The sequence below is a fragment of the Hibiscus syriacus genome, unplaced genomic scaffold (assembly GCF_006381635.1).
Source record: "Hibiscus syriacus cultivar Baekdansim isolate YM2019G1 unplaced genomic scaffold, ASM638163v2 tig00109937_pilon, whole genome shotgun sequence".
NCBI classification, from domain to species: domain Eukaryota; kingdom Viridiplantae; phylum Streptophyta; class Magnoliopsida; order Malvales; family Malvaceae; genus Hibiscus; species Hibiscus syriacus.
The window spans coordinates 490,576-511,358 of NW_024062534.1; the positions used below are offsets into that span (position 1 = coordinate 490,576).

General features: G+C 37.6%; 1 protein-coding gene and 2 pseudogenes across 1 annotated transcript; 2 read left to right on the forward strand and 1 right to left on the reverse strand.

Moving 5' to 3' along the window:
• Nucleotides 1-7,614: 7,614 nt before the first annotated feature.
• LOC120210891 lies at nt 7,615-9,831 on the forward strand (annotated as a pseudogene).
• Nucleotides 9,832-10,810: 979 nt separating this feature from the next.
• LOC120210857 lies at nt 10,811-12,970 on the reverse strand (annotated as a pseudogene).
• Nucleotides 12,971-18,224: 5,254 nt separating this feature from the next.
• LOC120210894 (60S ribosomal protein L27a-3-like) lies at nt 18,225-18,855 on the forward strand. The gene has a single exon (XM_039209543.1). It carries the CDS (start codon nt 18,306-18,308, stop codon nt 18,744-18,746), a length of 441 nt encoding a protein of 146 aa, XP_039065474.1. The 5' UTR covers nt 18,225-18,305; the 3' UTR covers nt 18,747-18,855.
• Nucleotides 18,856-20,783: the final 1,928 nt, after the last annotated feature.

Genomic DNA, 20,783 nt, shown 5'->3' on the forward strand with positions numbered 1-20,783 from the left:
TGTTCGATATTATTTTGTGGATTTTTTCTTATGTGTATATCTTGTCTTGACTATTGTGAACCTTTACATTTTTTTCCTTTTTCCATACCCTTACCTAAGCCCCATTACAACCTTTAAAAGACCCTTTGATTATTGCATCATATACATATACAGTGGTGGAGATTTGATTAACTTGTAAGCCTATGGTAATATTGTGTTATGTTCTAACTTTGAGAGTTGATTACACCCTAAACACTTTAAGATACACCTTATTTTATTAATTTGATTATTTTCATCTTTTTTTATAAACCTTTTAATTTGATTATTTGATTATTATATTTTATTTAAGAATTATTTATTTTATTTACTTAGAACCTCGAGTTATAAATACCCTTTAGTTGCAATAGTTGAAAGACGAATTAGAATTTATTTAATATTGGTTAACTATTGAAGTTCTGTTTTCTTTTATCTTCATTTTTTTTTCATTATTTTCTTTCCACAATGCTAAGCATGATCCAATCCATGCCTAACTAAACTTCCACTTAGCCAAAGACTTGCGAAACTCAATTTTAATTGTGAGAATTGAGTCTTGTTCTTTATACATTCATATTGTATTCTTTGATTCTTTGGAAACTAGGAGTGGAAATTGATTGTTCCCTTAAATGTTACTACATATTAAACTCAAAAAACGCAAGTTAATTTGAAGATTTTTTTGCTGGAAGTTTAAAAGTTGGATCGATTGGTCGTAATTTGACTTCTTGTGAACAAACTTAGAGACGGTCTGCTAAAGGAAATCAAGATCAAGTTTAATTCTCAGTGAGATGTTATAACTCGAGTCAGACTTTTCTAGAAATTAAATTTATTTTGGATTCAACGATGATAGACGTAGTTAGACCAATAAGGACTGGATTTTAGAGATAAACTTGGAAATTTTGGTTAACCGGAGAGAAGAGTTAGTTGTAGAGGTTGGGCCTTGTTGGATGTAACTGATGTACATCACTAAGGGAAAATTATATTTCTATGTTTGATTGAAATTAAGGCTAAGCAAAGCTAAAGGCAATATTATCTTAATTGAATTCTTCTACCTTATTTACTTTATTTACTTTCTCATCAATTTTATTCATTATTTATTTTTATTATTTATTTATTTTCATTATTTATAAATCATCATTTTTACTTTTACAGTTAAACTAATGAATCAAAGCAAGCAAATTTATCAGACTTTCTTAGTCCTTGTGGATTGACCTTTACTTCTCTATACTACTTTTATTATTTATTTGATATTAGAGTATTTATTTATTTGAAAATTTTGATGCTTTTCATATGCATATTGATTTGTTAATTTTGGAGGCTATTAAAGGTTATGTGTAGAGATGTACAGGTTTTTATATAGCATCAGAGGAAAATTGAATGTACGATTCATGGAATCTATTACGACAATTGGATGATATACCGGAAATCTTGTGTCATGTTATTGGGGTTTTCAATGAGATCTTACTTACTTTTTAGAAACGGGGTGGACTACAACGAAATGGAAGATAGATGAAGGATTTTTTATGTGTTTTATTGGACTATGAACTTAAGGTTACTGGATATAGTAATTTATGGTTCATTTCTAAAATGTTTTGCCATGGCATTTCATTTCTCTTCGATATGTTCTCAGTGCCTTGGCAGCGATCGCATGTCTTGTAATAGTCATACGCATCATTGAAAAGGTTGGGCCAGTAAAAACCTGATTGAAGGACCTTTGTAGTAGTCCTAACTCCACTAAAATGGCCTCCACAAGGGGCAGTGTGGCAATATAATAGAACTTCTTTTTGCTCTTCTTTAGAGACGCACCTTCGGATCATTTGGTCAGCACATTGCTTAAATAAATAAGGCTCATCCCAGTAATAAAATCGTATGTCATGTCTGAACTTTTTTTTGCCCTTACTGTTTAAATTAGGAGGTAAAACACCACTAACAAGAAAATTAACTATGTCAAGGAACTCCTTCTTGATTTCTAAGCTATTATCGTTGTAACCTTGTTTTCTAACCTATATAGGTGATTTGCTACTTGATTCTCAATACCCTTCATATCCCTAACCTCTAATACAAATTCTTGAAGCAAGAGTATGCATCTAATAAGTCCAGGTTTTGCATCCTTTTTATTCCCTGACAACGATGCCAAAAACTTCATGGCTAAGTGATCGGTGTACATAATAACCTTAATGCTAATTAAGTATGAACTAAACTTATCAAAAGCAAACACTATGGGAAGTAATTATTTTTCGGTGGTTTTGTAGTTTACTTGTTATTCATTCAAGGTGCGACAATATAATAAATGACATGAAAAATTTTACCTCACCTTTGTCCTAGCACAACTCCTACAACATAATCACTTGCATCGTACATTAAATCGAATGAGGCTATCCAGTCTGGGGTTACCACTATAGTCGATGTGATCAATCCATGCTTAAACTCTTTAAAAGCGATGTACCATTTTTATCAAACACAAAGTGTATATTTTGCTGCAGCATAGTACACAGGGTTTTGAGATCTTAGAGAAGTCTTTTATGAGCCTCTTATAAAAGCCTGCATATCCTAAGAAGCTTCAAATGATCTTCACGGTGGTAGGTGGAGGTAGTTTCTCAAACACCCTAACTTTGTCCTTGTCTACCTCGATACCCTTGTATGAGATTTTGTGGCCTAACACAATGCCTTCAATCACCATGAAGTGACATTTTCCCAGTTGAGCACTAGGTCTGCCTCTTCACATCTCTTCAGTATCTTTGCTAAATTGCCAAGGCATTTTTCGAAGTCATCTCTGGATATGGAGAAGTTATCCATAAAGATATCTAAGAACTCCTCAACCAAGTCCGAGAAAATGGCCAACATGCACCTCTGAAAAGTTGTTGGAGAATTACATAATCCAAAGGGCATTCCCATGAAGTTGTAAGTACCATAAGAGCACGTGAAGGTGGTATTCTCTTGATCCTATGACGTTATGGCAATCTGGATTTACCCAGAATATTCATTAAGGAATCAATAGTATGCCTGGCCTGCCAATCGGTCTAGCATTTGATTAATGAATGGAAGAGGAAATGATCCTTCTTGGTGGCTTTGTTTAGCTTGCAGTAATCTATACATATCCTTCATCTGGTCACGATTCGTGTGGGTAGGAGCTCATTGTCTTCATTGCTCACCACAGTCGTGCCTCCTTTTTTGGGGGACGTATTACACCGAGCTAACCCACGAGCTATTGGATATGGGGTAGATCACCCCAACGTTAAGGCACTTAATTATTTCTTTTAGTACCACCTTATTCATATCAGGGTTAAGCCGTCTTTATGGTTCAATAGAATTGTTGTGGCATTCATCCAGTAAGATCTTGTGCATGCATATCTTCGAGCTAATTCCATTTAGGTCTACTATAGTCCAACCTAGAGCTTTCGTAAGTTGTGAAAAAACATTTAGCAAACTACGTTCTTGGTCAGGCGTAAGAGTAGAAAAGATAATAACCGACAATGTTTCATTACTACCCAAGTAAGCGTATTGAAGATGCGATGGCAAATGTTTTAGCTCTAAGTTAGGTGCATACTATAGAGAGGATTTTGAAGGAATGAATTACTCAAAATTCTAAGGTTCAAATTGCGTACCTGGTCTAATTGTGATCAAGCTAAACTGGTGCACCTTCAGTGGAAATTCCTAAGCTCCTCGGTCTTATCTTCTTTGAGATGTGCATAGTCCGAGATCTATAAAAAATTATTGCAATAAAAGTTTGTAGCTACTTCTTCTACCAGCGAGTCCATTTCTAAAATGCACTGGCACTCCTCAGAATCATCCACATACTTAAAGGTGTTGAACACATTGATGGTTACATCCTGATTGGCCATCCTAGTGGTGAATTTACCTTTCTCACAATGGATCAAAATTTAACTTTTTCTAAAAATGGTCACCCCAAAATTATAGGCGTATTGTCATGAGCCTCACAATCGAGGATAAGGAAATCAGCTGGAATTACAAACTTATCAACCTTCATCACAACATTCTCAATTCGCCCTTCGGGTTGAATATGGGATCGGTCGGCTAGTTGAAGGATAACGGTGGTTGGTCGTGCATTTCCCATCCCAAGGAAAACTGACTTGGGCGTCAAGTTTTCACTCGATCCAAGGTCGTACAAGGCTCTTCCCACATAGTTGTCACAATATAACAAGGAATGATAAAGCTTCCTGGATCTTTTTGCTTTGGTAGAAGTTTGCTCAACACAGAAAAATATTCTTTCACCATAGCAATTATTTCAACCCTCTCGACCTTCCTTTTTTTAGTAATGATATCCTTGAAGATTTTGCAAACGTAGGAATCTGATCAATGACCTCTAAGAGTGGGACATTGATGTAGAGTTGGTCAAGGATACCAACAAAATTTTTGAATTGAAGGTCTTCGTTTTGCTTCTTCAACCTTTGTAGGAAGGGTGATAGAGGTCTAACTTCCTCTACTGCTGGTGGAAGTTTAACTTTTACTGTAGATAAACTTTTATGTCCCACTATAGGGCCACTTGTTGAACCTTCATAGTCATCCCGCTCTGAAAGTTCCACCTCTTGTACATCAAGATCATCTAGCATGATCTTGGGGGTTGAATCATCCGTCTGATGTCCCCCAAACTTAGCATCTTGATTAATTTAGATGTCACTTCTTAGCATGATTGCCTTGCACTGATACTTACCATGTGGTTTTGTGACCTCAGTATCACTGGGCAAACTACCTTGCTGGAAAACACGTAATGATGCATCAATTTGTCAAACTTGGTTCTTAATGGTTGTAGAATGATCTTGTAACAAGGTCTTTGTCGAAGCCATAAAGTCCTTAGTAGTTGTCATGAAATGTTGTAAAGAAGCTTTCAATGAGTTGGTATTTAACAAAGATGATGTCTCGTAGTTAGAGTTTTGCCACGGAAAATTTTGTTAAAATCTGGGGGGTCATTCATATTCTACTGTCGAGTGGAGTTGCTTACATTGTTATTCCCTTGATTTCCCCACTAGCTACAATTAATCATTTTTTTAAAAACTTGTGGGCAAACGAATGTCAAAGTAAGATTAAAATTCAAGGGTTGCGTTTTGTTAATAACCTAGTGCTTACAATGTGAAATTTATTTCAGAAATGTGTCACTACTACCTTGTTCTACCCTAAATGCCTGAATTTAGTTGATTCGATCGAACATATAATTTGTGATTGTTATTTGACAAGCAATGTCTAGAGTGCATTGGGTGTCCACTGGCCCCATAAAGATTCTTAGTGGACGATTAAAGAATCACTCAGTTGGATTTTTTATCACACTACAAGCAACAAACATGGAGATGTGCTTACAACCGTTTGGGCATTGTGGTTTGCCAGAAATAAATACTATCACGAAGGAAAGCTACTATCATGTGGAGAATTAACTACCTTTATCCAAGCTTTCTGCAAGGAATACATGGTTGTTCATGCTTTTGCTCAGTCTATTTCACCATCGCTACAGGTTCACTGGAAGCCCCCGATTGCTCCGATGGTAAAGGCCGATTTTGATTCTAGTTTTGTGCTCTCAGAAAAGTTGGTCTGGACAGAGGTTATAATTAGAGACGCCGAAGGCTTTGTTCTTGGAGCTTTAAGGAGAAAAGGTTATCAAGTTACCTTCGTGTTTGCTGCTGAAGCCACTGCTTCCATCCATGTGATCCAATTCTCTAAGGATTTGGACCGAGTGATATTTTAGGGAGACTCGAGAACGACAATTCAGAAGCTAGCTAATGGTGGATCAGATCACTAAGAAGTTGGAACGCTAATTTGGGAGGGGAAATGCTTGGTAAACACCTTGCATGCATCGTCTTTCTAATATATCCCACAATCCGGAAACACCGCTACTCACCTCGTGACGACAGACTCCTCAATTGGTGATGAAGATCAGTTTTGGGTGAAACAAGCCTCTCGTCGAGTACTAGTTCAAGTAGCAGAGGATAGAAGATGTATTGATCCCCCGTAGATGGAATAACCTGAGATGAAGGATTCTATCTCTAGGATCTATTTACTTTCTTTTTCAGCTTTCTCTGGTTATCGCTTCTCATCCTTGTGCAGGGAAAGTGAGGTCGATTGATTCTTTTGTTTTTGTTCTATTGTCTTTTCATTTTCTTTAGGGTAGATTTTTTTTAGTTGGTTTTCCGCGTTTATTACACTTGTTATTGTTTTGGCTTTCAGTTGGCGTTATTGGTTCTCGCTGTCGTTTCTTTCAATAAAATTTCACCAGCCTTTTTTAGTTAAAAAAATATTAATAAAATTTATTTTATTTGTTAATTTCTTAAAAATAATATTATTGAATTATTAATACTGAATAATATTATTTATGTATTTAATATGATAATTTAATAATATTTTTATAAAATATTTAAAATAAATTCATTAATAGTTTTTAAAATATAATATTATACAATATTTTTATTTTAATAAATAATTAATATTATTTATAATATTTTTATTTCAATAGTATATATTAGTCTTATTTTAAGGTTGTAGCCTTCTTTCATACTTTTGTTATATACCAAAAAATATACTAGTCTTAATACTTTTATTTAAAAACTTGTAGAAATAATATTTTAATAGTCTTATTGACATAAATAATATTAAACAAATTACTATAATATTTGAAAAATAATAATAATAAATTATTATAATAAATAATATTATTTATTGTATTTGACATTTGTAATAAATAATTTCTAAAAGATTTACTAACTAGTAAAAAATAGTTTACACAACATCTTTTAAATACTTAAAATATTTTTCAAAAGATATAATTATTTTATTGAAAATATTTTTCGAAAAATATTTTTAATGAAAGAAATATACCGATGTACCAACCTACTGGGTACTTGGGTTTTATTTGGACCCAAAAGGTTAAAAGATTGATGTACCAATCAAGGCTTCTCTAGGGCTCCTATGATTAGGAGAAATGCTGACCAGACCCGTGACTTGGTCGGAGCATCATTTGTTTAGGCTGATGACCCGATTGGAAGGTTGATGACGGTTGGCCCAAATTAGGAGGGGCTTGACCCAAATAGGTGAAATGCAATTCCCAATTAGAGAGAACATTTTGTTAACTCGACTAGAGAAAAAGCAATTCCAGGTTATGTTAATCCAATTAGAGGAAATGCCATTCCAGGGTATGTCAATTCCACTGGGGGGAAATATAATTTTGGGTTATGTCAATTTTACTAGGGTAAATCTTATGTGATGTTGTTATGAGAGAGAATAATTACATGTAAATCTTATACAATGACTCATACCTGGTCCTATGGATGATGTAGTAATCTTCATTTTGAAATTTGGATAAATAGAAAATTTTTCCCTTAATTTTTCTGAAATATGTGAGAAGTATTAGCAAGTGTATGGATGAAGTAGAATGACACTCGTCCAAGAAGCCATTCCCACCATTCTTTAGAACCGAGATGAACCAAAGCAATCTCCCAAATTATCCATTTCCAAAAAACTAAACCAAAAAACTGAATGATCCGCCCTCCTCCAGTCTTGTTCCTGCACCACCTACTACCTTTCCTCTTCCAAATTCCATGCTTCCCAATAATTTGTCTGACTAAATTCTCTTTCGTTTATCCCGCTCCTTACAAGTTCCGAATCATGACTCGTTTCTCTTGTTTACATCCTGCAAGGAACACCAATTCCCCTCAAGCGTTTCTTCTCAGGAATCCTCATTTACATGTTCCCAAACACCATTACCATGAAACTAAACTGCCCAAGAAAGATAATCTTGTGTTTAGGCCTCTCCAAGTTCCAGCCAGGTATTGTCTTCCGTTCTTGAGTTTCAGAAACTCTAGACTTACGCACCCTTTTGCCAACTTATCTTCTTTTGCTGACGCCGAAGGCGAGAAAGAGCAAGAAGGTGAAGCGAAAGCGAGTGAAGAAGACTTGCCTGGAATGGCTCAAGCTCTTAATATATCTTCCACTACTGCTTCTGCTATTGCTATATTCATAGCGTTTGCAGCTCTGAGTCTCCCGTTCTTCATGAAGTCTCTAGGTCAAGGAGTGGGTTTGAAGACCAAGTTTTTGTCATACGCGACGCTTTTGTTCGGGTTCTACATGGCTTGGAACATCGGAGCCAATGACGTGGCTAATGCCATGGGAACTTCTGTGGGATCGGGTGCATTGACCCTTCGTCAGGCTGTTTTGACGGCGGCCATTTTGGAGTTCTCGGGAGCGTTATTGATGGGAACTCATGTGACGAATACAATGCAGAAAGGGATCCTTGTTGCTAATGTGTTTCAGGGGAATAGTACTCTCCTATTTGCTGGATTGCTCTCTTCTCTCGCTTCTGCTGGTACTTGGTTGCAGGTGCTTTTCTCAACTATCCCTGATAAACTTGTATCTGCTTTGACATAAAGTAATGGAGGGCTTATACCCTATCAATTGCATATATAGATCGATCAGTGAAGTAGTTAAGAAATCAGTAATGGAGGGCTTATGAATTAAAGTGTTGTAGATGTTCTTACAGGCAACTTTTTAACCATATGAAACCAGTTGTTCGTCTACACATTTGTATGTAATTCATGATGTCTTTATCCAGGTTGCATCGTATTATGGGTGGCCGGTTTCGACCACGCACTGTATAGTAGGATCTATGGTTGGATTCGGCCTGGTTTATGGGGGACCTGGCGCTGTTTTCTGGATGTCTCTTGCAAGGGTTATTTCATCGTGGGTTATCTCACCTGTAATAGGAGCCTTGGTGTCTTTCCTAGTCTACAAATGCATCCGCAGAGTATGATCTCTCTCTCTGGAATCTTACATTGAGACTTCTGGTTAACCATATGACCCGGCTTGTTCAGTTGTGTTTACAACATGTTTTCTTGTTTACTTAGTTTTTTACAGTGCTCGTAATCCGGGACTAGCAGCGGCTGCAGCGGCACCAATTGCAGTTTTTCTGGGCGTAACCGGGATTTCTTTTGCAGGCTTTCCGTTAAGTAAGAGCTTTCCGATAGCTCTTGGACAAGCTTTGGGTTGTGGAGCAGTTGGGGCATTCATAGTTTACAATATTATCAGAAATCAGCTCGGTCATCTCCTTGCCAAAGCCACTTCTTCATCACACTCGGAGCCGGAAGAGAGCACTACTCAGACTAAAAATCTCGGTCTTCTCTCGGATGTTGCAGGGCCTAAAGGCACCCAACTGGAAATAGTTTATGGGGTTTCGGGTACATGCAGGTATTGTCAGCTTGCTTCATGTCACTCGCCCATGGAGGAAACGATGTTTCAAACGCGATGGGGCCTCTAGCTGCTGCATTATCGATTCTTCAAGGCTGTGCCAGCAGCACCGAGATCATTATTTCAAACGATGTTCTTGCTTGGGGAGGATTTGGAATTGTAGCAGGGCTTATGATGTGGGGGTAGAGAGTGATAGCAACGATCGGGAAGAAGATAACTGAACTCACACCAACAAGAGGGTTTGCAGCTGAGTTTGCAGCGGCTTCAGTCGTCCTCTTTGAGTCAAAACTGGCATTGCCAATATCGGCAACCCATACTATGGTCGGAGCAGTCATGGGGGTTGGCTTTGCAAGAGGATTAAATAGTTTTCGAGCCGAGACTGATCGAGAGATTTTGGCATCCTGGGCTGTCACAATTCCAGTTGGTGCTTCTCTGGCGGTCGTCTACACATTGATCTTAACCAAACTTTTGTCATTCATTTTATGACAATGTATTCGAGGAAATCTAAACACCTTGATGTATGTGATCAATTATAATCACTCCCCCTTTTTTTCAAAGTATTTTTGTGAAATTGTTATGCCATTGTTGAGTTTATGTGATTTCTTCAACTGGAAATCACTAAATATTTTGGATTTGCAGAGGACAATAACTGCATGCAGACCATATTTGTATTTTTCGATGTCAAATGGTAAACACAAGATCAATGGTAAACGAAGGCACGATTACTTGGTGTGAAAGAAATTGAGTATGATAATGCAAATGGCAACTGATGATCGAATTTAAGGATGACAAAAAAGCATTCAATCTGCCAGAAGAACCACCACACTAATCCAGAATGCATATTTTCGATTTATTCAAGTTAATATACTTCCCTTACAAGCATCTGAAGAAAATAACAAGCACGTTACCCGAACAGGAGGGGGGAACAGAACCTTCAGGTAGAAAAGATTCATGAAGAAAGTTCTTGTATGGAAGTTAAACTGGGTTCCCAACCTGATTCGTGCAACATCGATGTCCTTGGGAGTGGTGGTACGAAAGGCTTCTTTACCCCTCTACCTTTCCGCCCTGAATGTTTCGACCACCTCTCCTTTGGAACTTTAGATGCCTTGGAAGGCTTGGCAATATAGAAGTCTTTCGCAGAATAAACAGATTCCTTCAAGTTTTCTCCAGGTATATCCCGAGTGATGCTTGCATCTGGTAATTCTTCTCTGCGTTCAGCTGCTTGTTTGACCTGAATCTTCTTCCGGTGTCCACGCTTCAGTTTTTGGACTGTAGAGGATGGGATAAAGTAATACTTTTGGCCAGGAAACAGGCGATCTCCAGGCCATAAAAGCGACTCACCAGGATTCGTAAAAACTTCGCGTGAAATACACATCCTTGGATGTTTTTTCATCAGATGGGATACAGGAACAGCATTTCGATACAGTTCCTCTTTCCCCCCTGCATGAACTATCCTCACATATATATCCCTTGATTGCGAGAAGTCAAATGACACGGGAGCTCCTCGCACATCTTGCTTGCAACCAGAATCCTGGTTCTTATGCTTACCGAACCTGAACAATGCAACACACATCTTCAACATAGCTGTGGATTAAAAGCCACCTGCTCAAGATGTTGTATTATATTCTGTTGCATGGGATACGACGGACCATTCTTTGTTTTAAGGTTGTGTATTCTTCTGCCTAACCGATTTGGATGACGTCTTGTATTTTTATGGCCGGCTTCTTTAGTATAATATTCTCCCACTGAAATATGGATGAAACCAAGGCATTAAACAAGCAACAATGACATTTTCTTTTGTCATATTCCACAAGAATTCTCAAAGTTATCAACCTAGATTGCAAAGCTTCTAGTCAATTACTTCTTAGAGCACATCCTTGTAGCAATATCATAGTCCCATAAACCCAATACTACCTGTCGCTCCTGCTTCTTCGTTCTTCCACTAATCCAATTGTTATGAGGAACAAGACAACCCTGATTCTCGCAGGCTGATTTTAAGTCTTCTCTCTCCCATATCCCCAGGTATGTAACATTTGGGAAAAGGTTTCTGTCCAAGAAATGAACAGTCAAATTTGTCTCAGGTTCCACACATCTATTATCACCCTCACGAGAGGAACCCCCTTCACCGCATGACGTGTCGTAGAAACTCGGCTGCTCGGATAGGCCAGAAGTTGCAGCATGCCTCACTACCTTTTCCATAGCAGCAATAGTGGAGGCATCAGCAAGGGAAAAGTAAAAGCCGGAGTTCAAGCGTCTGGGTAAGTTTACAGGACCTGCAAGGGAACAAGTTCATTTTTCAGAACTATGGAAATGATTAGTTTTTCATTTAGTCTAGTAATAGTGCCATGTGCAATGGTAAGAATCACCTGTTTGATTGTATTCATCAGACTGAGCCGCAAGAATGGAAGGACCGAAAAAAGAAAGCGTTGGAAAAGGATTTCTAAACCAATATACATGCACATGACTCAAAAGTACATTGTATCCTAGCTTCAGAATCTGTAAAACCAATCTGGATTTCACCTTGGTTACTCTCTGAAAGCATTCTGTTCCAAAGTGGCAATCGTTAAAGCTAATATTACTCGGAGCTGATGGATCGTTGATGACAGGAAGGCCCTAGGCACAAAACAGAATCCTTCATTCAGATACAAGCTGGAAGAAGGGTCAGCTCAGCTGAAACAAGAACTGTGAAACTAAATAAGAATAAGAGGAAACACCTGCATTATGGAGAACTGATAGGTCTCGTAATCAAGTGCAGAAACCAAAAAGTTTGTGATTCTGAGGTGCCTCAATCTGCAGACCCAACTCATTAGCATGTCCTTATAACTGTATCCTGCGACTGTGAGCACAACTGTCCGATTCTTGTCTGCAACGATGGCAAGTAGTGATTCTAAGGAAAGGGGAAGCTTTAATGTCTTTGTGGGCACTATATGATCTCTCAAAGAGCGACCTAAAGTTCCATTCTGCGACTTTATAGAGCCAGCAATGCAAGCCAAAGTTTTCTTCGATCTCCAGCAGTTTGGGATGCTTCCTCTCCATAAGCTCTTCCTTTCATAGGTACAAGAATGAAGGAAATCTTCTGTAGTATTAATAACAAGGTATTGATCATCAAATTCAAAAGTTTCATCACAACGGAATAGTTAACTCTGTGAAGAGACGATGATCCATATACTGCTGCAAGATGGGAATTGCCATCATATCCCAACTTCCCTTTCCAATATCTGAAAGATCGGAGCTCTTAACTGAACAGTTAGACCAACGTCGTGAATCGTCCAGGGCAATGTTCGAGACAGTCCAGCTGGCATCAAACACGAACCTTAATCCACTAGACAACGCCTCATTGATTAGCCAGTGGTTGTAAGGGCATATCCCCATTGTTCCATGCTATCACCATTCTACTGTCGCCGCAGTTCCACTGCAAACTTGAGCCTGGTGTATCCTGCAACTGATGAAACGGAGAACGATGTCAAATGAAGTTTCCTTGACTAGATCTCCGATCTCGGTGTGGATTTTCTATACATACCTCCTGAATTCTTATGCTTTTTCCATCTTTTAGCCAATGTTTCTCATCATTGTCTAGATAGAATGGGAAATTTGAAACATTTCTTGGAGAAGCAAAAAGGAGCCAATCATTATCAAGTTTATGAGCATAATTCAACGCCGAAACAAAGTCAGGCGGGAGAACAGATTCAGTATCCATGAAAATATATATGTTAGATTTAAATGCCCTTGACTTTACCACCATGGAATGAAAGAAAGGAACCCCAAGAAACCTATCCAAAGACAGCAGAAGAATCTAATGAAATTGTGATCAAATTGTGACGTAACCTACTAAATAGGATATAATAATCGTTTGAGATTTTGGGATCAATTTTATTATATCTCAGTCAGTAGGTTAATGTTTAGCTCAATTTGTCATCAAATTTTTAATAGAAAATGACGAGTTTAAAACATATGAATAACTAGGTGATCATTTTGTAACTTTTAGTGGTCGATGGACTCAATAGAGCAACACTATCAATTATCATTTTATAAATTTTAATAGTCAATAACTCAATAAAACATTATCCTATAATCGATGATCATTTTGTAACTTTTGGTAGTCGATGGACTCAACAGAGCAACATCTTATAATCGATGATCATTTTAATAGCCAAATTGAGTCAATGACAGTAATGATGGCTTCAAATACCATAAGCATTTCACTGTATTTCGAAGATGCATCTCAAAGTGGAGTGATGTTCGATACACCTTCTCTTCAAGAAGCAAACGAAGATGAAGACGAAGACGATCAAGGCGGACAACCCCGACGTACTCGACGAGCCCCGCATCATTATCATTCGATCACTCCTCGGCATCGTCAAGAATTACGAAAATATAAATAAATTTTATTATGCAATGTATTAGTTTGTAATAAATTATATTATATTAATTTAATTTTTTAATTAATATTTTTAAAATTATATCCTATTGAAACTGGTCATGTGACGAGTTTCAACGGTTACTTTTTTTTTTTTAATTTCAAAAGTTGTTTGTTGCACAACAAATACTTTTTTTAATTCAAGGCAAACTCGTCACCTTGGTTTAAAAAAGCACGCATCAGGTGCGCCTGATGCGTGATGCGGCCGTTGCGATGGTCAAAGCGTATTTGACAGCCGATGCGATCCAATGCGGTCTGATGCGAGCCGATGCGTTTAGTAAAATTTTTTTGGGCTTTTAGTTGGACTAGTTTATGTTTCTAACTTAATTGCTGGAATGAGCTTAAAAAACCCATATTCAATTGACCTAAATCTCTAATAAAATGTCACCTGGTTGTTGCTTTCCCTCCATCGAGCTTTCTCACCTGCTATTGAAGATCTGCCATTGAAGAAGAAACTTGAAGGTAAGTCTCGAAAATTGTTTTTTATTTTTACATTTATCATCGATTTTACTGTTTCTTTTCATCCCTGCCACTCGCAATAGACTTGACAAGAGGTTGCTGCTACTTTTTTTCATCCCTAAGTTAAAACCTGATATAACCTTTTAAACCAAGTTTCTCCCAGGACAAAACCTGTACCACAAATTCCATGAGAAACTACAATTAAAATCATGATTTAGTCCCGAGAAGCAGGAAGACCTAAACCTGCAAAACTCAATAACGTTGATAAAACATTTTCCTTTTAGAACTAAAAATTATTGCTTAAGCGTTTGAATAGAGATAAAGGAAACAAAACCCAATTTTTTCTTTTATTAACCTGGATGTGCACTTGTCACATGGTGATTGTAATACTATTACATGCACACACAGACGACATTTTAGATACGACATTTTAGATGCACATGCAAGCTTTAATGCATGTATTTAGCTAATTCTGAAGGTTTAAGCTAAAAATTACGTCCCATATTCATTTGTTCAATAATCAAAAATTTTGTTTAAATGTTGTTAATCTGTTCATATTTCAATTTTTTGTTGCTGGGGTGTTTGATTGTTTTGCTACTTGCTACTTGTTTAAGCTTTTATGTGTTTTAGTAAGTTATTTTTTGTGATTTTTAGTATGGAACCAACTCCTAGTGCTACCTCAACGGGTTCAACTACAAACACAACCAACAAATCAACTGATCCAGCTAGGAAATATTCTACGCAAGAGCCTAGCAACAGAAACAATTTTCGTTGCCATTTTTGTCCTAAAGTAGTGAAGGGTGGTGTGTATCGAATGAAATGGTATTTCATTGGTGGTTTGTCGAATGTTACTAGTTGCCCAAACTGTCCAGAGCATGTAAAGGAAGAGGTGAGGTCTTTCATGCAAAAAAAAGAAATGGAAACCATAGAAAAAAAGATGAACTCAACTTACTCAAGAAGATTCGAATATAGTGACTATGATCTTGATGAAGATGATGATTGTGTTGAAGTGCAAGGGGGTAGTAGCAAGATGTCTCAAAGAAAAAAACCAAGACAAAAAGGTCCTATAGATAAGTTCTTCGCTCCTAATCCCGAAGATGTTGTCAAAGGAGGAAAAGTTGGAAAAAGAGGGAAGCAACAAACTATCAATGTCGCGGTTCAAAAAGAGTTGAGGGAAAAAGTTTGTAAATATATAGCACGGTGGTTCTATGATGCGGGCATTCCTTTTCATGCCGCAAATTACGATAGCTTTAAGGTTATGATTGAAGCTATAGGATAATTTGGTACGGGAATGAAACCACCAAGTATGTATGAGCTTAGAGTTCCATTACTCAAGCAAGAAGTAAAAGAGGTGGAAGAGCAAGTCAACGAACACAAGAAAGAATGGGCCGATAAAGGTTGCTCAATTCTATCGGATGGATTGAGAGATTCGGTTGTCCAAAAAGACATCGTTAACTTCATGGTGAACTCTCCAAAGGGTTCCATATTTGTTAAATCGATGGATGTTTCGAATGTCTCCAAGGATGCCAACTTGTTGTTTAGGATTCTTGACAAAATGGTAGATGAAGTTGGCGAAGAGAATGTGGTGCAAGTGATCGCCGATAATGCATCCACCTATGTCAAAGTGGGTAACATACTACTAAATTACTACTTACTAACATTTACTAATTTAGTATTTCTCTTTCATATATATATATATAATGTCACCTAATTGTTTATTTTAAACTTTGTAGGAAAGATGTTAGAAGCTACTAGAAAATATCTTTACTGGACTCCATGTGCGGCACATTGCATATATCTCATGTTAGAAGATATTAGGAAGCAAATTCTACAGGTGAAAAATTGTTTGAAAAAGGCAATTTCGGCAAACGGGTATATATACAGTTATGTTAGTCTAGTAAACTTGATGAGGAAGTTCACAAATCAAAGGAACTTGCATAGGCTCGCGATTACTCGATTTGCAACATCCTTTATCACTCTCCTTCAATTTCACAAGAAAAAAAATAACTTGAGGAAGATGGTTGCTTCTCAAGAATGGATGGAGAGCAAGTGGTCTAAGGAACATAAAGGCAAATTGTTGCATTCTTACTTTTTACAAGAGACCTTTTGGAGGAACATTGCATATACACTCAAGTTGACCATAGGTGGGAACATCAACTCCACCGACCTTTGCATGCCACGAGCCATTACTTAAACCCATCCATTTTCTATGATGATGTGAAGCGGATTAAAAGTTGTGAAGAAATAATGGATGGTTTACAATCTTGTATTGAACGGTTGTCCCTGAATGCTCAAGTGGAAGACCAAACCATAAGAGAATTAAACAAGTATAAGAAAGCCGAAGGGATGTTTGGTAAAAGTTCGGCTATTAGGCAAAGGAAGCAAATGGCACCGGGTAAGAATAATTCTATAAATGTATTAAATTAAAAAAATATGTTATTACTCTTATGCATACTAATTTTACTCTTCTAATTTTTTGCTCCTTGTAGCGGAATGGTGGGAAACATATGGAGCTTCGTCTCCTAACTTGCAAAAGTTTGCCATATGAGTTCTTAGTCTTACTTGTAGTGTCACAAGTTGTGAAAGAAATTGGGGCGTTTTTCAACACGTAAGTGTAATAGTGTATATATATCCCAATTTCGTATTTTAATTAAAATATATTATCAATTAACATACAATTTAATTTTTGATAGCTTCACACCAAGAAGCGCAATAGGTTGGCACAAGAAAGATTGAATGATATGGTTTATGTTAAATTCAATCATTCATTGCAACGCCGAAAGGGAACCCCTGATCCTATTGCTTTGGATGATATTGATGAAAGTAATGAATGGTTGATGGGTAGAATGGAAAATGATGAAGTTGAAGAAGATTTGGTGTTTCTTGAGATGATCTTAGATGGGATGCGGTGGGTAGAGCTTCTGGGGCTAATGAGCCAAGTCATTTCACTAGAGGATCAAGAAGAGGAGGTGATGATGGGGTCGGCCCATCAAGAAATGATAAAGGGAAAAGACTCGCTCTTGTTGACAAAGATGAGATGGAGAAAGACATTGGAGTGACTGATGATGATGAGGGAGATGTAGACATGCTCGGTTTTGATGATGGGGATCTTGGAGACATTTAGTTTGTGACTATAGAAAGTTTGGAGAACTTTGGGGGGGGGGGGGGAAGTGGGGGCTATTGTTGATTTGTCTTTTGGTTGTTTTGATTTTCCTATGCGTACTTGTCTATTATGTTATTCAACATTTATGAAGTACTATTAAACTACTTTTGGTATTAATTGAAGTATTTTTTATATATAAGTATTTACAAGGTATAAAATTAGTTCAAAAGTATTTTTTTTTGTGAAAATTAACTCATCGGGTTTGTGATGCGAGCGCATCCCGCAATTTAAAACCAAGCTCGTCACCTTTTAGATTTGCAAATTTTTTGAATTTTAAAATTATTTAATGAATATAAAAAGTTTAAATTCTCAATAGACTCGTCTTTCAACGTGATGAGTCCCTATTGAAAATATTAAAAATTGGTCAACGTGGAGTCGACATAACTAGACCAATAAAAAATATTTTCAAGCGAACTCGTCGACGTGACGAATTAACCTTTTATTGTAACAAATATCGTAGATTGTAAATTAAAATTTCTGTTGGCCTATTGGATCAAATAATTTACCCACTTGTAGTATTTGGGAAAAAACCTATAAGTAACGGTTAAACATAATGATAAAATATATTATAAAATTCATATTTAAATCTTAAAAAAACATTAATAAAAAATTAGGAACTCCGAACATAGACCATAAAATAAATAAATATATATATATATATATATAATAAACTAACAACAGGCCCAATCCGATCTCATCAAAATGTCACAACCCTAAGCATAATTGAGTTGTATTCCTTTAAGCCCTTTAATTAAGTACACTCCTGCTTACGTAAGGCCCAATCCAATCTCATCAAAATATCACATCCCTAAGCCTAATTGAGTTCTATTCCTTTAAGCCCTTTATTTAAGTACGACCCGAACCCTTTATTTAAGTACTAAATATTAAAATAAAGTACTAGATATGTAATATAACAAAACCCTAGAGGGCAAACCTGGAAACCAAGAAGTTCCAACCATTTCCCACCGGCCACCACAATAAAATTTCACAAACCCCTGCTCTTACTTTCATCTGTCAGCCGCTCTTTACTCCTCCCCGTCCCCGAATCGGAACCAATCCTAGTATCGTACAATGACAATCCGCTTCAAGAAAAACCGCAAGAAGCGCGGCCACGTGAGCGCAGGCCACGGCCGTATCGGCAAGCACCGCAAGCATCCAGGTGGGAGAGGTAACGCCGGAGGTATGCACCACCACAGGATCCTCTTCGACAAGTATCACCCTGGGTACTTCGGGAAAGTGGGTATGAGATATTTCCACAAGCTCCGCAACAAGTTCTACTGCCCCATCGTCAACATCGACAAGCTCTGGTCTCTCGTCCCACAAGACGCCAAGGCAAAGGCCAACAAGGATTCGGCGCCAATGGTCGACGTAACCCAGTTCGGTTACTTTAAGGTCCTGGGAAAAGGTGTGTTGCCCGATAATAAACCGATCATAGTTAAGGCTAAGTTGGTATCCAAGACTGCTGAGAAGAAGATTAAGGAGGCTGGTGGTGCTGTTGTTCTTACCGCCTAGGTTTGGATTTTTTGCTTTTGCTTATGGATCTAAATGATATTTCTGCAATATTATGATCTTGGACTTATTTTTTAAATGAGATTTTACATCAGGGTTCTTAATTTCGCTTCAACTAATATATGCTGCTTGTTTTCACGTGTTTTGATCTCCTGCATTTCTTTGATTTAGTTAGATATAGACATTCATACCCCAAACAATGAGAATACGCGTGCGCTTACTTAAAAAACAAACCCTATATACAAACTTAGAAACAACCTAAAATTACCCAAACGAAGAACTTACACTAACTCCACTCTCGATGCCCGATTCATAGCATTGATTGCCTGCAGTTCAGCCTCCTTAGCTGCAATTACTTTTTACTACCCCTCGAAAAGGTTCTTGCAAAGTTAGAGCCAAGCTCTTCCTCTGCTAACCAAAAGGATTCCACGGCTTCAGCCGTAAGGTTGTTAGCTTCGCCAAAAGCCTTCTCAGCTTCCATATATTGGGCCACACGAAAGTTTGGAAAACACCAGAGTCAACGGTCCCACGGGGCACTCCTCCAAGAGGAGCTGCAAACAATAGCTTCAAGTGACAATCAAAGAAGACTCCACCGAGAGAAGGCAACAATGTGTGCAAAAGATATAAACGTAAAGATTGAGGACTGCTATCCCAAATCCTCAAATAATCAGATAAAATAATACGTCTCCAACGGTCGAAACAACTCGCCGTTCCACCACTCCGCATACAGGGCACCGTACATTCAGACTCTGGGAACTATTCAATGAATCAACATTGTGATGTCCTCCCAAAATATCCTATTAAATGTTTTTAAAAAAGAGTCTCCGAGTATAAAAGATGAAAATTAGATTGATATATTGAAGAACATGTGTCAAGATTTACAAAGGAGAACAGCTTATGAAACTCAAGGTTCCAGAGAAAATAAGGTGCTTCTTATGGCTGGCTTATCGTGACAGACTCCTTACAAATCATATTCGGTGCACTCGTAGTCTCACCCATGACGCCTCGAGTGGAACATGCCATGCCCCTGATGAAATCTTGCTGCACATTCTCCGATACTGTAAGGTTGCTCGCGATCTTTTGTAGAAGCTAATTCCGAGTCCACAGTTATCTTCATTCTAGTCTTTCCCTTCAAGATTGGCTGTAGAAAATCTTCATTCCTCTACCAGCTATGCTATTGCCCACTGCCATTGGAATTTTTTATTTTTTTTTTGTCATGGTTTGGCATCTTTGGAAAGGAAGAAACTTGGCTATTTTCCAAGATATTCTAGCCGAGGCGAATAATTTACTTCGAACTAGTTTGGCTTGGGCAAAATACTTCAGTCTATCCCAAGCTAATCCACCAGTATGCTCACGATGATCAAATGACTCGATTTAATGGCAGCCGCCCGATATGAGGACAACTTGCATAAACACTGATGGTGCAGTCTCGAGGATCACTAGGAAAGCGGCAACAGGTGGTGTTTTTCGGGATCACCCGGGTCATTTTATTTTGGCTTACAACAAGGACTTAGGCTCCTGTTCTATTCTCTCGGTGGAACTTTGGGGTATCTATCACGGACTTCATTTAGCCTGTACCCAAGGATTTGAACGAGTTCTGGTTCAAACTGACGGTAGCGAAGCATTCCACCTTCTTCTGCATGCCTCGTCGGACAGTCCTTTCTCACAAATCATCATGATTGCAGACCTCCTTTGTAGGGCTTGACATGTTGACTTCAGGCTAATCAAGGGTGCAGCAAATGGCGCAGTAGATTTCCTGGAAAAACTTGCTCCAAGAAACGATGCCTCATTGTCTCTCTACCATCTCCCCCCGGATGGCCTGGAACCAATACTTCGAAGAGACCTTCATGGTCCTCCATTTTTAAGACTATTGATATCACTTCTCTAGCTTTTGCTTCATTAAGAAAAAATAACATTTTAAATTAAAATATTTATTTTCTAAAACTTATTAAAATTAGAATATCTTTTTAAACAGTAAATAATTAAAATAGATTTTTGATGTAATACAAAAATTGTTAATAGATTGTTAAGGGATAGTTG

Bases quoted from the DNA above. Each gene is read 5' to 3' on its own strand.
- LOC120210894 (XM_039209543.1), top strand. From the start codon at position 18,306: ATGACAATCCGCTTCAAGAAAAACCGCAAGAAGCGCGGCCACGTGAGC.